This window comes from Danio rerio, chromosome 4 (genome assembly GCF_049306965.1).
Source record: "Danio rerio strain Tuebingen ecotype United States chromosome 4, GRCz12tu, whole genome shotgun sequence".
NCBI lineage: Eukaryota > Metazoa > Chordata > Actinopteri > Cypriniformes > Danionidae > Danio > Danio rerio.
In genome coordinates this window covers 46,811,609-46,829,162 of record NC_133179.1, presented here as the reverse complement: position 1 = coordinate 46,829,162, position 17,554 = coordinate 46,811,609, and the positions used below count along the sequence as shown (strand labels likewise).

Here is a 17,554-nt window from a genome sequence, read left to right as displayed (position 1 = left end):
TTGCACAAATGTCACATGTGGACAACAATTCACTAATCACTGCATTCAAAAAGGCGATCATTTTCCTTGGTGCTCAATTTTCTTTACCACTTCACCCTTGATTCAAACCATGTACATCTCAAATGCCAATCTATTAAAATGCTGTTGCCTCAACAATCTGTTCTTTGTATGTATTACATAAATCTTATTTGTCTTTTTCTTTCATCTCAAATACTACATATATTGTTCATGGAGACCAATATGTTGTTTAATTTGCACTATCATCTAATTGATGTTGTGACTCTATACTAGTGTTATACCTGCTACCTTATTTTCTTTCATGTAAAATCAATTTCTTATTTATCAGCTTACTTGCAGATAACTAAATCCTACACATTACAATATCCATCACGAAATATTCTAAATCCTTTTATGCATTCTAATGTATGTAACTATGTAAATCAGCCTATTTACTTTAAGTGTAACCAAGTGTCTACCCTCCTCTGATAATTACCTGAACAGAAATCAATTACTTTAAAATATTTGACCTCCAAAGGAAAACATTTAAATACAGTGTGTGTTATGAACCTCTGCTGAGAAATTCTCTATCACTGATTGTTCTTAAGTCATAAACTTTACAACATCTAATTTTGCCTGTTTTGACTAATGCCATCATCAAAAATTAAATTTTAATCAAATTAAAATAAAATCCATTTTATTAGTCACCTACACAATCACAATCGAATTGAAATTGACTTTAATTAGAAATGCCATAACATATCTAAGTGTTTCTCTTATTGCTATGTTCTCAAAAGTTTCAATTATGCCTATTCCAGCATAGCAGACCTGCATCTGGTTTAATTTTAATTAATCCTCCCTATGCTGGCTAATTTTGTCTACCTCTATGTCCTGACTGATAACCATTATTAAAATTTGACACTTACCCTTAATAATTTCTTATTTCTGAGCCATTTCTTATTTTGCATTTTACATTATTACCATTTTTCACTTTTCAGCATTTTCAGCTCCAATTCCTTCCTGCTCTCACATCAAACTGGTTATTCATAAACTTTTGTTGTAATTTTCTACAAGTTGACTGAAAAATCACTGGAGTTCTTTATAGGTTCCTCTCTATCTGATCTGATTATTCATCTTTAGTCCTTAATCTTTTTTACTTTTAATTATTCCTTCACATATGTAAAACAACCTGTTTTCTGTTTTTTATTTGTTTAAACACTTTTCTCTTTCGATTATTCTTTTAGTACATTTAGAATTGTTACTTTTTGACCTATTCAGTATTGTGAGTTCATTTCACTTTTTTTTTTTCATTCTCTTCAAGTATAAATCACTTTTCTGTCTTAATCTCTGACATAATTTTTCTCCCAAATCTTATTTTAGTTTACTCAAAATAAGTTTTCCCTAATTTTAACTTAAATACTTAACTCCACCAACTTCTAACCCAAATTATTATTTTTTTAGTTATCAAAAACTGTCTTTTATTATATTTTTTATCACCACCATGCATTATAATTTATTCTCCTATGTTCAATAATCTCTATGAATTAACCAATGAAAATGAGCCAAAATAATTTAACATTCTTCATAATTTATCATTTCAACCTTACACATTTAAAGTTTCATTGTACATTATCATCTAAGACTTTTCTTGCAATTTACATGATACTTTTCTATTTATTAAATTGACAGGAGTCTGATTTGATACAACAATGGGTAGCTACACTTTTGCTCTTATTTTGCCCTCTGAGTGGTCACATTGTAGTCAATTTGGACTATAGGTCGACTGCTTTGAGATGGACTGCCAGACTCCCCCTCCTCACACCCTGAGAAGACAACTGGTTCATAGATTGGTGTAGTCTTTTCTGTGGTGTCCATATCAGGGCACAGTGTTTCCCCCTTCTTTCTTAGAGCTGGCTTCTTTCATTGAGCTGTTGTAAAGTTCTGGTGGAGCGCTTTTTCTCTTTGATCAGTTCATCATTAGCTTGTTTGCCTCTTTTTAGTGTCTCTGAACATAAGTAGCCTTTCCAGTCCTCAGAAATTTCTGGGCATGCAGTGTCTGCTTCACTGCTTTCACAAATGTCCACAGCCAACAGTTTGTCCATTGTGTTTTTCAAACACCTTTTCCATTTGCCAGTGCACTCAGAGATGTCTAGTAGATAAGAGACCACAGTCCCCCAAAGTCCATCCCTTTGTCCTCTTAATTAATATATGGAATTTAACTCATAACCTATAAAATATTTCCTTCTTTCCCATTTTTTTTCATCAAATGAAGACTCCTCTCATCTATTTTCTCCTCTTTACGGTTTAACAGTTTATTTTTCTCTAATTCACAATCATTTTATCATATGTAAATGTTTAATTTTCTATTTCTTCAGTGTTCTTCTAAATAATTTCTTTAGCTTCAGATTATGCTTTACTTTACATTTCTCCTCATCTATGCTAGTGTTCCTTTACTAACCGGTCATTTTTACATCGAATTTTAGTTTCCCTAACATTTTCTATGCTCAGTTTCTATTTTCTCACTGCTTGCATCAAATGTTTCTTCTGTTTGCCATTTGTCATTACCTTATCTTTTATTTTCTCTGTCACATATTTTAGTATTGCATTTTTATTTCCATATCTGTTTTTCCATACCTGATTTAATTCAACAATACTACATGGTGGCCCAATATCTGGTATAACAGTTCAAAATCATTACTGCTATACCTCAGGGTTCATATTATTACTTAAACTCACATATTTATTTACTAAAAGCATTTTTCATTTTTGAATTGCAATGTTTACTTATCAATTTAGCTTAATTTTTTTAACTCACTCTAATGCATTCTTTAACATTTACCTAGCTTCTATGATTTTCATCTGAATCACTGTACTTTACTACAAACAAATGACATAGCTGACTTTGAGAAAGATGACAAAACATTTTTTTTCCCTTAAATCCAATCAAATTCTCTGAAGTCAATTATTTCTTTAAATTGTTACTGCTTTTTTCTTTTTATCTTATCTGTTCAATGTGCCTATATTGTAAGCATATTTTAAACATCTAATTTTATCTATGAAACAGTGGACTTATTTTTTCCTATTTCTATTTTATTCTTTTTCCTTTCTGTAATTTAGGTTTTTAGCTCTTAGGTTTTCTTATACATTTTAAAACTTATTTTGTTACACATTTTATAATTAAATCTTCAATTAATCAATATTCATTTTCAAGTTTTCTTTTTCTATTTTATTCTCAATCAAAGACCTAACTTATATGTTATTCATTGATATTTATTTAGTAAATCTATTGGTTTATTAATACATGCTTTTACTCTATACTTCCTTTATCTCTCTATATATTGATCACTATGGCTTCATTTATTATTTTTCATTAGTACAGTTTTAACCTCTTTTCTATGTAATATAACTCTGTTATTAGTACTTTCTTATTTCATTTATCTTACTATACTACTTTATAATTTGTCTATTCATTAATAACTTATATTCTATCCAAATTATGTTAAAGTCTATGTCATTATTTTATCTATAGTTTGATCTCCTCTCATTAACTCTCCTCTTCTCTGTTTCCCTAATGCTGTAAATAGACAATCTATTTATTGTTCCCACATGGACACCATAAATCTCTCCCTTACCCCCATCCTGGAGCAGACTGTCTTTCACCTATTGCTATGTCAGGAATTTAAGTTCACTCTGCCTATTGTTCTTTTTTAACATATTCAAACTTAAAACACAAAGATAATTTCAGAAAAATGTGTAACTATTATATTCTTCTGCTTTTTACTCTGTGTCTTTCAAATGCAACATGTTCCATTAGTTTTGATTTAAGAGACTCCTCCTTTATATTATAATCTCTTCTCTTAAACTGCATCAATCACTTTTCTTCTTGTTCTTTATATCACACCACACCTATGCAGCCCTCCTTTTATATAATCTACTATAATCATTATTTTAACCTACTCCTTATTGAAAACATACTTTTAAACGCATTCACATCTCTAATCTTATTACTTTTCCTCTTCTCATTCACTCCTCTCCTCCACTCAGTGTAACAGGAGCTGCATCCCCCCATCCTCATTCCATTCAAGGAGGAGGAAGGCAGTCTTCTCTGCCCACCTATGTGGACTATTTTGCCACAATCTGAAGCATCAAATACACAAACACTTCAATTAAATAAATACTCTACACTACACTCCTCTTGAGTGACCTGTCCGAGCAGCCCTCTAACCTTAGAGCGGTAACCACAGGCTTTCGCCTACCCATGCAGCCCTTTGTTTATCTCATTTAACAAAGCGGTATCGTAGGTCTTAGCGCGCATCTCTCTACTTTAATCTGCTTTAATCTCTTAACTGTTACCACACATTAAGGACTCTCTCTTAAAACTTATAAATGCTCTATGCATTTCTTACATCATTATTAATTTCCCAAATCTGGGTAACAGTTACTAGTTAATGTTTATCCTATCCATCAAGGCCCACTTAGGAAAACACAGATCATTTGCATACCTTACTCTGCTTTAATCTCTTAACTGTCACCACACATTAAAGACTCTCTCTTAAAACTTATAAATGCTCTATGCATATCTTATATCATTAATAATTTCCCAAATCTGAGTAACAGTTACTAGTTAATGTTTATCCTATCCATCAAGGCCCTCTTAGGAAAACACAGATCATTTGCATGCAAATTACTCTTTTTCTTCTGTTATTCAAAACCCCTTTTTTCTTTAATATCTTTTTTACATTTACTTTTAATTCTTTAAAGCTGGAGAAACAGTTCAAGTGTATTTACCTGTACAAGCAGGTCCTGGCAGAAAAAACACAAACTAATAAGCATAAAATCGCTTACCGTTTTTTATTGTGGCCACATATTTGTGTTTTCTCTCCAGTCCAGCATGCACAGTAACACCAGTCCTGCTCCTTTCCAGCCCACCCAGGGACGCCAAATGTGGTGGTTTTCTTGGTTCTTCTCTTACTAAATCAAACTCAGTCTGGAGGTTATGAATATCAGAAGAATATACTTTATTGTCGACAACAAAGGAGAACTTTCAGGAGACGCCCAGTAGCATCTCTGTCTGAAAAATTCTGTCTCACTCAGGTTCTGGCCCGTTTAAATAGTCTGTTTTTTTCCTTTGTTGTACATATGTCACACAAGATCCCTCCTGGTTTAACCCTTGACTCCAAATTCCACCTCTGTCATCTGTTTTTGTCTTAGTTCTACATTTATCACACACATTCCACCTAGGTTAACCCCTGACCTCAATTTCCACCTAGGTTAACCCCTGACCCAAACCTGGTAACTATATAACTTATCCAGTTCTTGTGAAATGGTAATTCTTCTAATGGTATGCAAGTCTACAAGCAGATTATATACATACACTTTGAATATATATATTAACTTCACACTTTAAAAAGCACAAGATCCACCTCACGTGCTACAGTGTGTGTGTGCGCGCGGTGACAGCTCGTGCGCTCGTCATAATCAATATGAATATTTAGATCAAACTGAATACATCTTACATCAACAACACATGACAAGCAACGCGTTGATAATAACAAATAATCAGATTACAAACAACTGTTTACACGTGTTGTAAAATGTGCGGGTCCAGTTGCAGTTTGGTGTGTGTGTGTGTGAAGCGTAGAGGGAGAGGGAGAGAGAGAGGAGCGGCTTTTGGGCAATGAGACTATTTTAGGTGACTGATTTGTTGTACCACACGGAAAGTAATAAATATTTTGGACCAAGTTACATGTGTCCTCATTCATTCACCGGCTGCAACTAAAAGAGAAGGCAATTCACCACGAAACTAATATTATTCGGCCCTGGAGTAATAAGTTAAGATCCCCTGCTATCTCTACACAACAAAGAGACAGAGCTGGAAAAGTTTTCATAGTTAATATTTTTCCTGAGGCGATTTAAAGCAAAATACACAATGACACTCAATCAAACACATCTACAATGATAAGGAACATGGTTACTTACTGACTTATTAACGCACAGCTATACCACTTGAAGAAATTACAGACTTTGAAGGAATAAACATTGTGAAGAGAGATCCATTATAGTGCAGTGGGCAAGTCTGAACAATTACGTAATTTATCGGCTTAAAGATATCGGCCGAATTTAGACATCGGATCGATAACGATAGTCCTAAAAATAGCATTTATCGGCCGATACCGATATGGCCGCCGATATATCGTGCATCCCTAATATATATATATATATATATATATATATATATATATATATACTATTACTAACCAGCAATGATAGGTGAGCAAAATAAAAATTGAAAGAGGATACTTTTATTAGGCCTTACATGAGTCTAATAATCTCAAAGTCACACTTAAAAAAAAGGTCCAAAAACCTGCATTTATAAATGAAGAATGTTTTGCAAAGCATAAAAGGTTGTTAACCAGGTAATGCTGTGTACAATTTGTTTTAGTTACACCAAATTTAACTTGTTTATTGTAAAAAGGGTTTAAATGGATATTGACATGAGACATTCTGTATTATGCATTACGTATTATGAGTCATGAGTAGGGCCAGAAAGAATCTGTCAACGTTTTTTGCTATTTCTGCGAAGAATATTGATAACAATCTGTGGATTTCTGTTAAAATATTTTGGGAGTATTATAACTAAAACCTAAATATGTGAAACAAAAAATATTATCTTTTAAACTTTTATTTAATGTTTAAAATGCAAATCCAATTAGATACACTTTATTTTATAAACAAAGCAAGTCACTCATATAATATTTCTACTAAAAGACAAAAAATATTACTGTAAAAACTGCATTGTACATAAATCAGATAAACATTTTCATATTAGTCAATAATATTACTGTATTTAATTTAAAAAGTGAATAAATATATATTTACACAAGTAAATAAAATAGAATTAATGATGTGCGCGACATTATGTGTTATGAGTCATGTACATGAGTATATGCAATTGTGTAAACATGCTCAGTGTTTTCAATAACTTTCACAAAATTGACAAGTTCTCCTCAGTATCAACTTTTAATCTCAGGAATTCTTTTGATGGAGACACATCATTAATCATTTTAACTGAAGTTCTTTAATTTTGGGGAGAATTAGAAAAGAAATGTAACTTTCTTATTTTTCTAATTCCTGTGAATTAAATTATTTTAAAATAAACAAGGTCTGAGCTGATTATATGACCACAGGTATGCTCAGTCCAGAAAGACTAGGACCTCCATGCAAAAATGAATGGCCTATCATCCGGCCAGCCATCTGGAACAGGTTGCTGTCCCGTAGTACAGCAGATGCAGAAGGTACACGGTGTTTTTTTTCCCCCTCAAAAAGGGCTGTAGTAGATGAACCTAAAAAATCCAATCAGTAAGAATTAACTAATAGTACTAGTTGTATAAAATCTGTAATAGCCCAAAAGCAAAAGAGACATAAAACATCAAATCACATCTGTAAAATTCTAAACAAATGTTTTCTCTGTATGCACTGTGGTGGTACCAGTCAGCATCGATCTGCATTGCCCACCAGTAAATAGAAGATAATGTTATGAACATTTTACATCTTATCAGGTGTGCAAAAGGCTTCTCAAGTACAGTGCACGAAATCATACAGAAAAAGGTCAGGGTTACAGGCAGTGTTGACGAAAATTAACTTTATATATATATATATATATATATATATATATATATATATATATATATATATATATATATATATACACACACACACACATATATATATGTATATATATATATATATATATATATATATATATATATATATATATATATATATATATGTATATATGTGTGTGTGCGTGTGTGTGTGTGTGTGCACATGTAACCGAACTGCAACCAATTACAAACCCAAATTTAAAGTGAAGCCAGTCTTCAGTTTTTGCATCATCATTGACAAAATATGGCGGTTAACTCCCTTGCCAACAGCTGCATCTCCTAAAAAAAAATACAAAATGAAGCAAGTTCGTTGCACAAACTGTACAGACTATAAGCGATTCAAATTATTTTAATAATAAAAAAGGAGTACCAGTCAATCTATATTTCAATGGAGTGGACCAATTAGCACTGTTCATTTTATAAAATGAAACCAGGGTACTATCTTGTTCATCCATAGTATCAAACTGGTTGATGAGTAATGATAGAGATGGACAGTGTGAATTGATGGAGAGCAACTCATCACAGAACATTCGAGATGGTTTGAATGGGTCAATTTCATTTTTCCATGCTGAAATCAAATGAACAATTTATCTAAATACCATTTTACAAGCATAGTTGAATAACAATACAAAAAAGATGAAAGAATAAATGAATAAAGATGCACTTATCATTTTACAGTACAACAGCACTAAAAAAAATTTAAATGTGTTGTGTCTAACCTGCAGACAGGGATGTTGAAGATTGTGCAGTTGAGGGTCCTGGCAATTCTTCTGTATTTAAAGTGAATGAAGAATCATTGTCACCAAAAGTCCTTTCTCTAAAACAGGCAAGACACAAACAATTTCAATTTTGTTCATTAAGCCACTTCAAAAATGTTCATGCATATTAAAAGCATTTGCCCAGTTTCATAGACAAGGCTTAGACCCTAGTGCCAGACAAAGTCTGGATGTAACTTACAATGACATACTGTTTATAGTCATTAATGTCAAAAGTCACCAGTAATGATTTTCTCAAAGCAAGGCTTATAAAAGCTACATACATCAAATCTAATAATGTCTACTACTGACCCAGTTTATGAAACCAACACATTAATTTAAATTTAAGACAGTCCACCAGAAAATTATTTTGTTAATTTTTTACCCTACATTCCATCTGATCTTTGTACATCTCCCTCGAGATATATACAACCAAAACAAACTGTGCAAACTAATCCTTTAGTATTAAAGGCATGTCATCCTACAATTTTTAGCATAACTTTACCCTTCACCACACATGCTTGCATGAAAAGGCAAGACATCAGTTGGGAAAGAGATCTGGCAAATTGGACAAATCTGTAAAAAGTAAAAATAAATTAAACAATGTATGTTTGTAGCAAATTTGTTGAAGAACATACATATTCTACCCCATAAAAAGATTCTAAAATATTAAGAATAGTCTCAAATTTTTAATAGCTTCAAACACATTCTTTATGGAACCACGAATTGGGTATATTCAAATATAGTGAGTATACCCAAATACAAGAAATAGGCTTTGATCAAAGACCTGTAATGATGGTTCTAAGATGGGGTGAAGTGGGCTTGGCTGGTCAACAGTTTCGATTACATTTTCGTCTACATCATCATCTAGAATGGTCACATCATTTGAAGACTCCTAATAAAAGTAATCAAAATGCATTGGCATTGTAAATAAATAATATTGATAGAAAAATAAAACCATAATACTGTATGACTTACTGTCTCAGCTTCTTTACACTCTTCAATGTGTAAGGGCAGCAATGGCAGTGGTATTTTCTTACCACATTTCATACAGCTGGACTGTGGCATCTTAGCAAACTCCACAGAATCATAAGGTAATGGTTCAGTGGAAAGCTGTTCCTGTAATGGAACTACAAACAGCATGTTCTTTCCATTATTTGACACTGATTTTAGGAGTCGAGTTGAGTATCCATCAGCATCTGTGGGAATTATAGACAGCTTACGCCGCCCACCCCCACCTAATGGCAAAATCAATTGAGAATCACATTCAGGACTACTGTTGCCTTCTTGGGCTAGCAATATTGTTATAAATGTGTCACCTAAAATTTTGGACAGAAATGTTCTATAAAGCTCTGTTTACCACTGGAAACTGAAGTAGGGCATGCCATAATCTTAGAACATGGCAGAGAAACATGTCCTTGACTAAAAAGTTTAAACTAATGAAGCTTATTACTAAATTATTAACGCCAACAAAGCACATACCAGTTTCATTAATTTACAAAAGTGCAAAGTTATTGCAAATGCACACAAATCATTTTTTGTTTATATGTAACATGCAAAACATAAATACCTGTAGACTTGTAAAACATCCAGCCACCCTGAAGTGTTTTTAATTTGGGAAACTCTCCTTCAAGCAGACTGACAATCTTAAGAATGAAACAAAATTCATCGTTTATTTTATTTTTTTTTTTTCCAACAGATATAAAACTCCCATAAATTCCTAGTATTATGGTAACATTTGCAATTACCTCACTGTATTTAAAATTATCTGGAACAGTTAAAAGCCTTTTTCCAAGTCCAGCATGGACAAGCTCAAGGTCTTCATCTCCTTTTGGTGTGAAGGGTGATGGTTCAGAGAGGACATGGATTTGAAAATCAGTTTTTTTAATGTTTCCAGGTTTGGCCACAGAAAAATCTCTGTCCCAAACATACTTGGGAATTGCCTATAGTGACAAAAGGGCAAAATGAATAAACATATTAATAATAAGAAACATTTTTTGCATGACACAAAAAGTTGTGTTTTACAGTAAACATGAAAAATTACCTTTTTAAGGCTTGCCTTACCATGTTTTCAGGCTCTGCAGGCAAAGGAATGGTCCCACTTGAGATGCTTTCTCTCATTGGTCTACTACCACTAGCTAGTGCATTTCTTTACGAAGATGGAGTAAGGCCCCTGGCTAATACATCGATCAGAGCTTTTGCTGCTATTTCTACTTCTGATGACAGTGCCTGTAAGACAAATACCAATTATACCTTTTATCATTTATCTTCATAGTCCGCGATCAACACTGCCGACCCCCACCCCGCCCGTTCCTTACAGTCGGCGATCATCTCCTCTCTCCACCCCCCATACCCACCCACACCCAAAACGGCATTACGCTCTCCAGGTCTTCACTTTAGTACGCGATCGATTCCACCCCCAAATTAGTCCTCGATCAAATTTATAGCTGAGCTCCCTTGAATGACAATCCTAGAATCGACCATGACAGAAGCCATGCTATTTTACACGACCATCCCGTTCTTCACTCGCCATGTTGGCTTAATAACGGACTTAATTTACGTTATAAAGATTACATTATAAACAACAACAGCCATTGCTTTAACAAACGTTTGATACTTAATCTTTGCATACATAAACCACTATAGAAATCAAGTAACCACTTACCCGCGCATCCCGCTCTTCACCTGCCATGCTAAATAGAGGAGTATTCTTCTTCTTAGAGGATCATCTCCGTTAATTAGGTCAGACTGCGCAAATGGAGCGCACAGTGAAGCGCTTCGGTCATTCCCACGTTCTCAGGGAGTTGTGATTGGTTGAACAGTAAGCTCGCATCTTATTGGCTACAGGGCACGAGTGACTCACGTGGGAGGCGTGTGCTGACAGGAAAGTCTCAAAAATGCACACACTCGTATTCAGGGTGAGTCGTACGTGAGAGAGGATTTGCACATTCTCATTCAGGATGAACTCGTGAATTTTAAACATTCAAAACTTTTTGTACACTCTTATATATTTGCAAATGGTGTTTTGCATTTGTGAAATGTATTTTGTGAAAATGTATTTTTATTTTGTGCATGTGAATTGTTTTTGTGAGTATAAATAAATATTTTACGCATGTGAATTTGGCTACGCATGTGTACATCGTGTCTTTTGCGTGAATTATTATTGAGTCTAATCTCTCCATAGAAAAACACTTTTTATCAGATCTGGACTCCGTTGCTTGAATATGTAGGTCCTAGGATTTCAGGTACATTTTTGCAAAACCTTAGATCACCATAAACTTTGGTTATTTTTCATTATGTGCTGTGATGCTAAGAAATTTCTTGGTTGTAAGCTGTTGTCATTGTTCTGTTCTTTTTTGTTTTGTTAAAATAAAGACAAAAAAATGTATTTCGAAGAATTCCAGTTTGTCAGCAGATAGTGTCGGCGCATAAAACATTCCTTTGCATAGTGGTTTGGTTGTCTAGGACTATGATTCTCGTTCATGCTGTGAGAAATCCCAGATTCAAATTTTGGTTGAGCCCTTACAGTTGTCTGCTGTTTTGTAAGGGCGTTGTGGCTTACACAGAGGCCTTTTTTCTGAGAATGCCAGTTCGTCAGCTGATAGTGTTGCCATATAAAGTTACTGTTTTGCAGTGGCTCGTTGATCTAGGGGTATGATTCTCGCTTAGGGTGCCCTTGATTCGTTAGAGAAAGTTTTCTGACTATCTGATGCTTCTGACACCATGTGAAATAAATTCAATTTAGTGGCTCGTTGGTCTAGGGGTATGATTCGCGCTTTGGGTGTGAAAGGTCCTGGGTTCAAATCCCGGACGAGCCCTTGCAGATGTTATGTGTTTTATAGGGCACTATGTCTATCATTAAAATGTCTTTCGAAGATTTCCAGTTTGTCAGCAGATAGTGTCGCCACATAAAACATTCCTTTGCATAGTGGCTTGCTGGTCTAGGAGTATGATTTTCGTTCATGCAATGAGAAATCCCAGATTCAAATTTCGGTTGAGCCCTTACAGTTGTCTGCTGTTTTGTAAGGTCGTTGTGGCTTACACAGAGGCCTTTTTTCTGAGAATGCCAGTTCGTCAGCAGATAGTGTTGCTATATAAAGTTGCTGTTTTGCAGTGGCTCGGTGGTCTAGGGGTATGATTCTCACTTAGGGTGCCCTTGATTCGTTAGGGAAAGATTTCTGACTATCTGACGCCTTGTGAAATTCTCTCAATTTAGTGGTTCATTGGTCTATCTGTATGATTCTCGCTTCGATTGCGAGAGGACACGGGTTCAATTCTCGGATGAGCCCTTGCAGGTGTACTGTGTTTTACAGGGCATTATATCTTTCGTAAAAATGTCTTTCAAAGAATTCCAATTTGTCAGCAGATAGTGTCGCCACATAAAATATTTCTTGCATAGTGGCTTGCTGGTCTAGGAGTATGATTCTCGTTCATGCCATGAGAAATCCTAGGTTCAAATTTCAGTTGAACCCTTACAGTTGTCTTTTGTTTTGTAAGGGCGTTGTGGCTTACACAGAGGCCTTTTTCTGAGAATGCCGGTTTGTCAGCAGATAGTGTTGCCATGTAAAGTTACTGTTTTGCAGTGGCTCGTTGGTCTAGGGGTATGATTCTGGCTTAGGGTGCCCTTGATTCGTCAGAGAAAGTTTTCTGACTATCTGATGCTTCTGACGCCATGTGAAATCTTATAACAGTAGTAGCTCGTTGGTCTAGGGGTATGATTCTCGCTTTGGGTGTGAGAGGTCCCGGGTTCAAATCCCGGACGAGCCCTTGCAGGTGTCATGTGTTTTACAGGGCACTATGACTTTCATTAAAATGTCTTTCTAAGAATTCCACTTTGTCAGCAGATAGTGTCGCCACATAAAGCATTCCTTTGCATAGTGTCTTGCTGGTCTAGGAGTATGATTTTCGTTCATGCAATGAGAAATCCCAGATTCAAATTTCGGTTGAGCCCTTACATTTGTCTGCTGTTTTGTAAGGTCTACGGGCTTACACAGAGGCCTTTTTTCTGAGAATGCCAGTTTATCAGCAGATAGTTTTGCCATGTAAAGTGGCTGTTACAGTAGCTAGTTGGTTTAGGGGTATGATTCTCGCTTAGGGTGCCATTGATTCGTTAGAGAAAGTTTTCTGACTATCTGATGGTTCTGACGCCATGTGAAGTTTTATCAAAGTAGTGGCTCGTTGGCCTAGGGGTATGATTCTCGCTTTGGTTGAGAGAGGTCCCGGGTTCATATCCCGGACGAGCCCTTGCAGGTATTATGTGTTTTACAGGGCACTATGACTTTCATTAAAATGTCTTTCGAAGAATTCCAGTTTGTCAGCAGATAGTGTCGCCACATAAAACATTCCTTTGTATAGTGGCTTGCTGGTCTAGGCGTATGATTTTCGTTCATGCAATGAGAAATCCCAGATTCAGATTTCGGTTGAGCCCTTACACTTGTCTGCTGTTTTGTAAGGTTGTTGTGGCTTACACAGAGGCCTTTTTTCTGAGAATGCCAGTTTGTCAGCAGATAGTGTTGCCATATAAAGTTGCTGTTTTGCAGTGGCTCGGTGGTCTATGGGTATGATTCTCGCTTCGGTTGCGAGAGGACCCGGGTTCAGTTCCTGGATTAGCCCTTGCAGGTGTACTGTGTTTTACAGGGCATTATGTCTTTCGGAAAAACGTCTTTCAAAGATTTCCAATTTGTCAGCAGATAGTGTCGCCACAAAAAATATTTCTTGCATAGTGGCTTGCTGTTCTAGAAGTTTGATTCTCGTTCATGCCATGAGAAATCCTAGGTTCAAATTTCAGTTGAACCCTTACAGTTGTCTTTTGTTTTGTAAGGGCGTTGTGGCTTACACAGAGGCCTTTTTTCTGAGAATGCCGGTTTGTCAGCAGATAGTGTTGCCATGTAAAGTGGCTGTTTTGCAGTTGCTCGTTGGTCTACGGGCATGATTCTCGCTTAAGATGCGAGAGGTCTCGTTTTCAAATCCTGGACGAACCATTGCAGAAGTCCCGGGTCCAAATGAAGCAAAAGCCCTGCTTCAATGTTTGTTAGATAAGGATTTCTGACCATCTGTTCCATCTGATGTCTTGTAAAATAATCAAGCTTTTGTGGCTCGTTGGTCTAGGGGTATGATTCTCGCTTAGGGTGCGAGAGGTCCCGGGTTCAAATCCCGGACACGCCCTTGCAGTTATTCTTTTGTTTTACAGGGCATTATGGCTTTCATAAAAAACGTTTTTCGAAGAATTCCAGTTTGTCAGCAGATAGTGTCGGCACATAAAGCATTTCTTTGCATAGTGGTTTGGTTGTCTAGGACTATGATTCTCGTTCATGCCGTGAGAAATCCCAGATTCAAATTTCGGTTGAGCCCTTACAGTTGTCCGCTGTTTTGTAAGGGCGTTGTGGCTTACACAGAGGACTTTTTTCTGAGAATGCCAGTTCGTCAGCTGATAGTGTTGCCATATAAAGCTACTGTTTTGCAGGGGCTCGTTGGTCTAGGGGTATGATTCTCGCTTCGGGTGTGAGAGCTCCCGGGTTCAAATCCCGGACGAGCCCTTACAGGTGTTATGTGTTTTACAGGGCACTATGTCTTTCATTAAAATGTCTTTCGAAGAATTCCAGTTTGTCAGCAGATAGTGTCGCCACATAAAACATTCCTTTGCATAGTGGCTTGCTGGTCTAGGAGTATGATTTTCGTTCATGCAATAAGAAATCCCAGATTCAAATTTCGGTTGAGCCCTTACAGTTGTCTGCTGTTTTGTAAGGTTGTTGTGGCTTACACAGAGGCCTTTTTTCTGAGAATGCCAGTTTGTCAGCAGATAGTGTTGCCATATAAAGTTGCTGTTTTGCAGTGGCTCGGTGGTCTAGGGGTATGATTCTCACTTAGGGTGCCCTTGATTCGTTAGAGAAAGATTTCTGACCATCTGACGTCTTGTGAAATTCTCTCAATTTAGTGGCTCATTGGTCTATGGGTATGATTCTCGCTTTGGTTGCGAGAGGACCTGGGTTCAGTTCCTGGATTAGCCCTTGCAGGTGTACTGTGTTTTACAGGGCATTATGTCTTTCGGAAAAACGTCTTTCAAAGATTTCCAATTTGTCAGCAGATAGTGTCGCCACAAAAAATATTTCTTGCATAGTGGCTTGCTGTTCTAGGAGTTTGATTCTCGTTCATGCCATGAGAAATCCTAGGTTCAAATTTCAGTTAAACCCTTACAGTTGTCTTTTGTTTTGTAAGGGCGTTGTGGCTTACACAGAGGCCTTTTTTCTGAGAATGCCGGTTTGTCAGCAGATAGTGTTGCCATGTAAAGTGGCTGTTTTGCAGTTGCTCATTGGTCTACGGGCATGATTCTCGCTTAAGATCCGAGAGGTCTCGTTTTCAAATCCTGGACGAACCATTGCAGAAGTCCCGGGTCGAAATGAAGCAAAAGCCCTGCTTCAATGTTTGTTAGATAAGGATTTCTGACCATCTGTTCCTTCTGATGTCTTGTAAAATATTCAAGCTTTTGTGGCTCGTTGGTCTAGGGGTATGATTCTCGCTTAGGGTACGAGAGGTCCCGGGTTCAAATCCCGGACGAGCCCTTGCAGTTATTCTTTTGTTTTACAGGGCATTATGGCTTTCATAAAAAACGTTTTTCGAAGAATTCCAGTTTGTCAGCAGATAGTGTCGGCACATAAAGCATTTCTTTGCATAGTGGTTTGGTTGTCTAGGACTATGATTCTCGTTCATGCCGTGAGAAATCCCAGATTCAAATTTCGGTTGAGCCCTTACAGTTGCCGCTGTTTTGTAAGGGCGTTGTGGCTTACACAGAGGCCTTTTTTCTGAGAATGCCAGTTCGTCAGCTGATAGTGTTGCCATATAAAGCTACTGTTTTGCAGTGGCTTGTTGGTATAGGGGTATGATTCTCGCTTCGGGTGTGAGGGGTCCCGGGTTCAAATCCTGGACAAGCCCTTACAGGTGTTATGTGTTTTACAGGGCACTATGTCTTTCATTAAAATGTCTTTCGAAGAATTCCAGTTTGTCAGCAGATAGTGTCGCCACATAAAACATTCCTTTGCATAGTGGCTTGCTGCTCTAGGAGTTTGATTCTCGTTCATGCCATGAGAAATCCTAGGTTCAAATTTCAGTTGAACCCTTACAGTTGTCTTTTGTTTTGTAAGGGCGTTGTGGCTTACACAGAGGCCTTTTTCTGAGAATGCCGGTTTGTCAGCAGATAGTGTTGCCATGTAAAGTGGCTGTTTTGCAGTTGCTCGTTGGTCTACGGGCATAATTCTCGCATAAGGTGCGAGAGCTCCCGTTTTCAAATCCTGGACGAACCATTGCAGAAGTCCCGGGTCCAAATGAAGCAAAAGCCCTGCTTCAATGTTTGTTAGATAAGGATTTCTGACCATCTGTTGCTTCTGATGTCTTGTGAAATATTCAAACTTTTGTGGCTCGTTGCTCTAGGGGTATGAATCTCGCTTAGGGTGTGAGAGGTCTCGGGTTTAAATCCCAGACGAGTTCTTGCAGTTATTCTGTTGTTTTACAGGGCATTATGGCTTTCGTAAAAAACGTTTTGCGAAGAATTCCAGTTTGTCAGCAGATAGGGTCGCCACATAAAATATTTCTTGTATAGTGGCTTGCTGTTCTAGGAGTTTGATTCTCGTTCATGCCATGAGAAATCCTAGGTTCAAATTTCAGTTGAACCCTTACAGTTGTCTTTTGTTTTGTAAGGGCGTTGTGGCTTACACAGAGGCCTTTTTTCTGAGAATGCCGGTTTGTCAGCAGATAGTGTTGCCATGTAAAGTGGCTGTTTTGCAGTTGCTCGTTGGTCTACGGGCTTGATTCTCGCATAAGGTGCGAGAGGTCCCGTTTTCAAATCCTGGACGAACCATTGCAGAAGTCCTGGGTCCAAATGAAGCAAAAGCCCTGCTTCAATGTTTGTTAGATAAGGATTTCTGACCATCTGTTGCTTCCGATGTCGTGTGAAATTTTCAAGCTTTTGTGGCTCGTTGGTCTAGGGGTATGATTCTTGCTTAGGGTGCGAGAGCTCCCGGGTTCAAATCCCGGACGAGCCCTTGCAGTTATTTTGTTGTTTTACAGGGCATTATGGCTTTCATAAAAAAACATTTTTCGAAGAATTCCAGTTTGTCAGCAGATAGTGTCGCCACATAAAACATT

General features: G+C 36.8%; 4 protein-coding genes and 3 non-coding genes across 10 annotated transcripts in view; 3 read left to right on the top strand and 4 right to left on the bottom strand.

Moving 5' to 3' along the window:
• Positions 1-17,554, bottom strand: part of zgc:174653 — a 954,986-nt gene that overhangs the window by 370,653 nt on the left and 566,779 nt on the right. The window lies entirely within an intron of this gene.
• Positions 1-17,554, bottom strand: part of LOC141381679 (uncharacterized) — a 131,437-nt gene that overhangs the window by 38,996 nt on the left and 74,887 nt on the right. The window lies entirely within an intron of this gene.
• Positions 1-17,554, bottom strand: part of wu:fe14d05 — a 126,984-nt gene that overhangs the window by 75,667 nt on the left and 33,763 nt on the right. The gene's annotated exons all lie outside the window — the stretch shown is intronic.
• LOC108183559 (uncharacterized) lies at positions 7,820-9,658 on the bottom strand. Its single transcript, XM_068220594.2, has 6 exons — positions 9,395-9,658; positions 9,204-9,311; positions 8,922-8,992; positions 8,381-8,478; positions 8,032-8,229; positions 7,820-7,940 (listed from the first exon to the last, which is right to left on the bottom strand). The coding sequence occupies exons 1-6, from the start codon at positions 9,557-9,559 to the stop codon at positions 7,846-7,848; spliced, it is 735 nt and encodes a 244-aa protein (XP_068076695.2). The 5' UTR covers positions 9,560-9,658; the 3' UTR covers positions 7,820-7,845.
• Positions 13,112-13,183, top strand: trnap-ugg (transfer RNA proline (anticodon UGG)). Its single transcript has one exon. It is a non-coding gene; the product is annotated as a tRNA-Pro (tRNA).
• Positions 14,881-14,952, top strand: trnap-cgg (transfer RNA proline (anticodon CGG)). Its single transcript has one exon. It is a non-coding gene; the product is annotated as a tRNA-Pro (tRNA).
• trnap-agg (transfer RNA proline (anticodon AGG)) lies at positions 15,904-15,975 on the top strand. The gene has a single exon. It is a non-coding gene; the product is annotated as a tRNA-Pro (tRNA).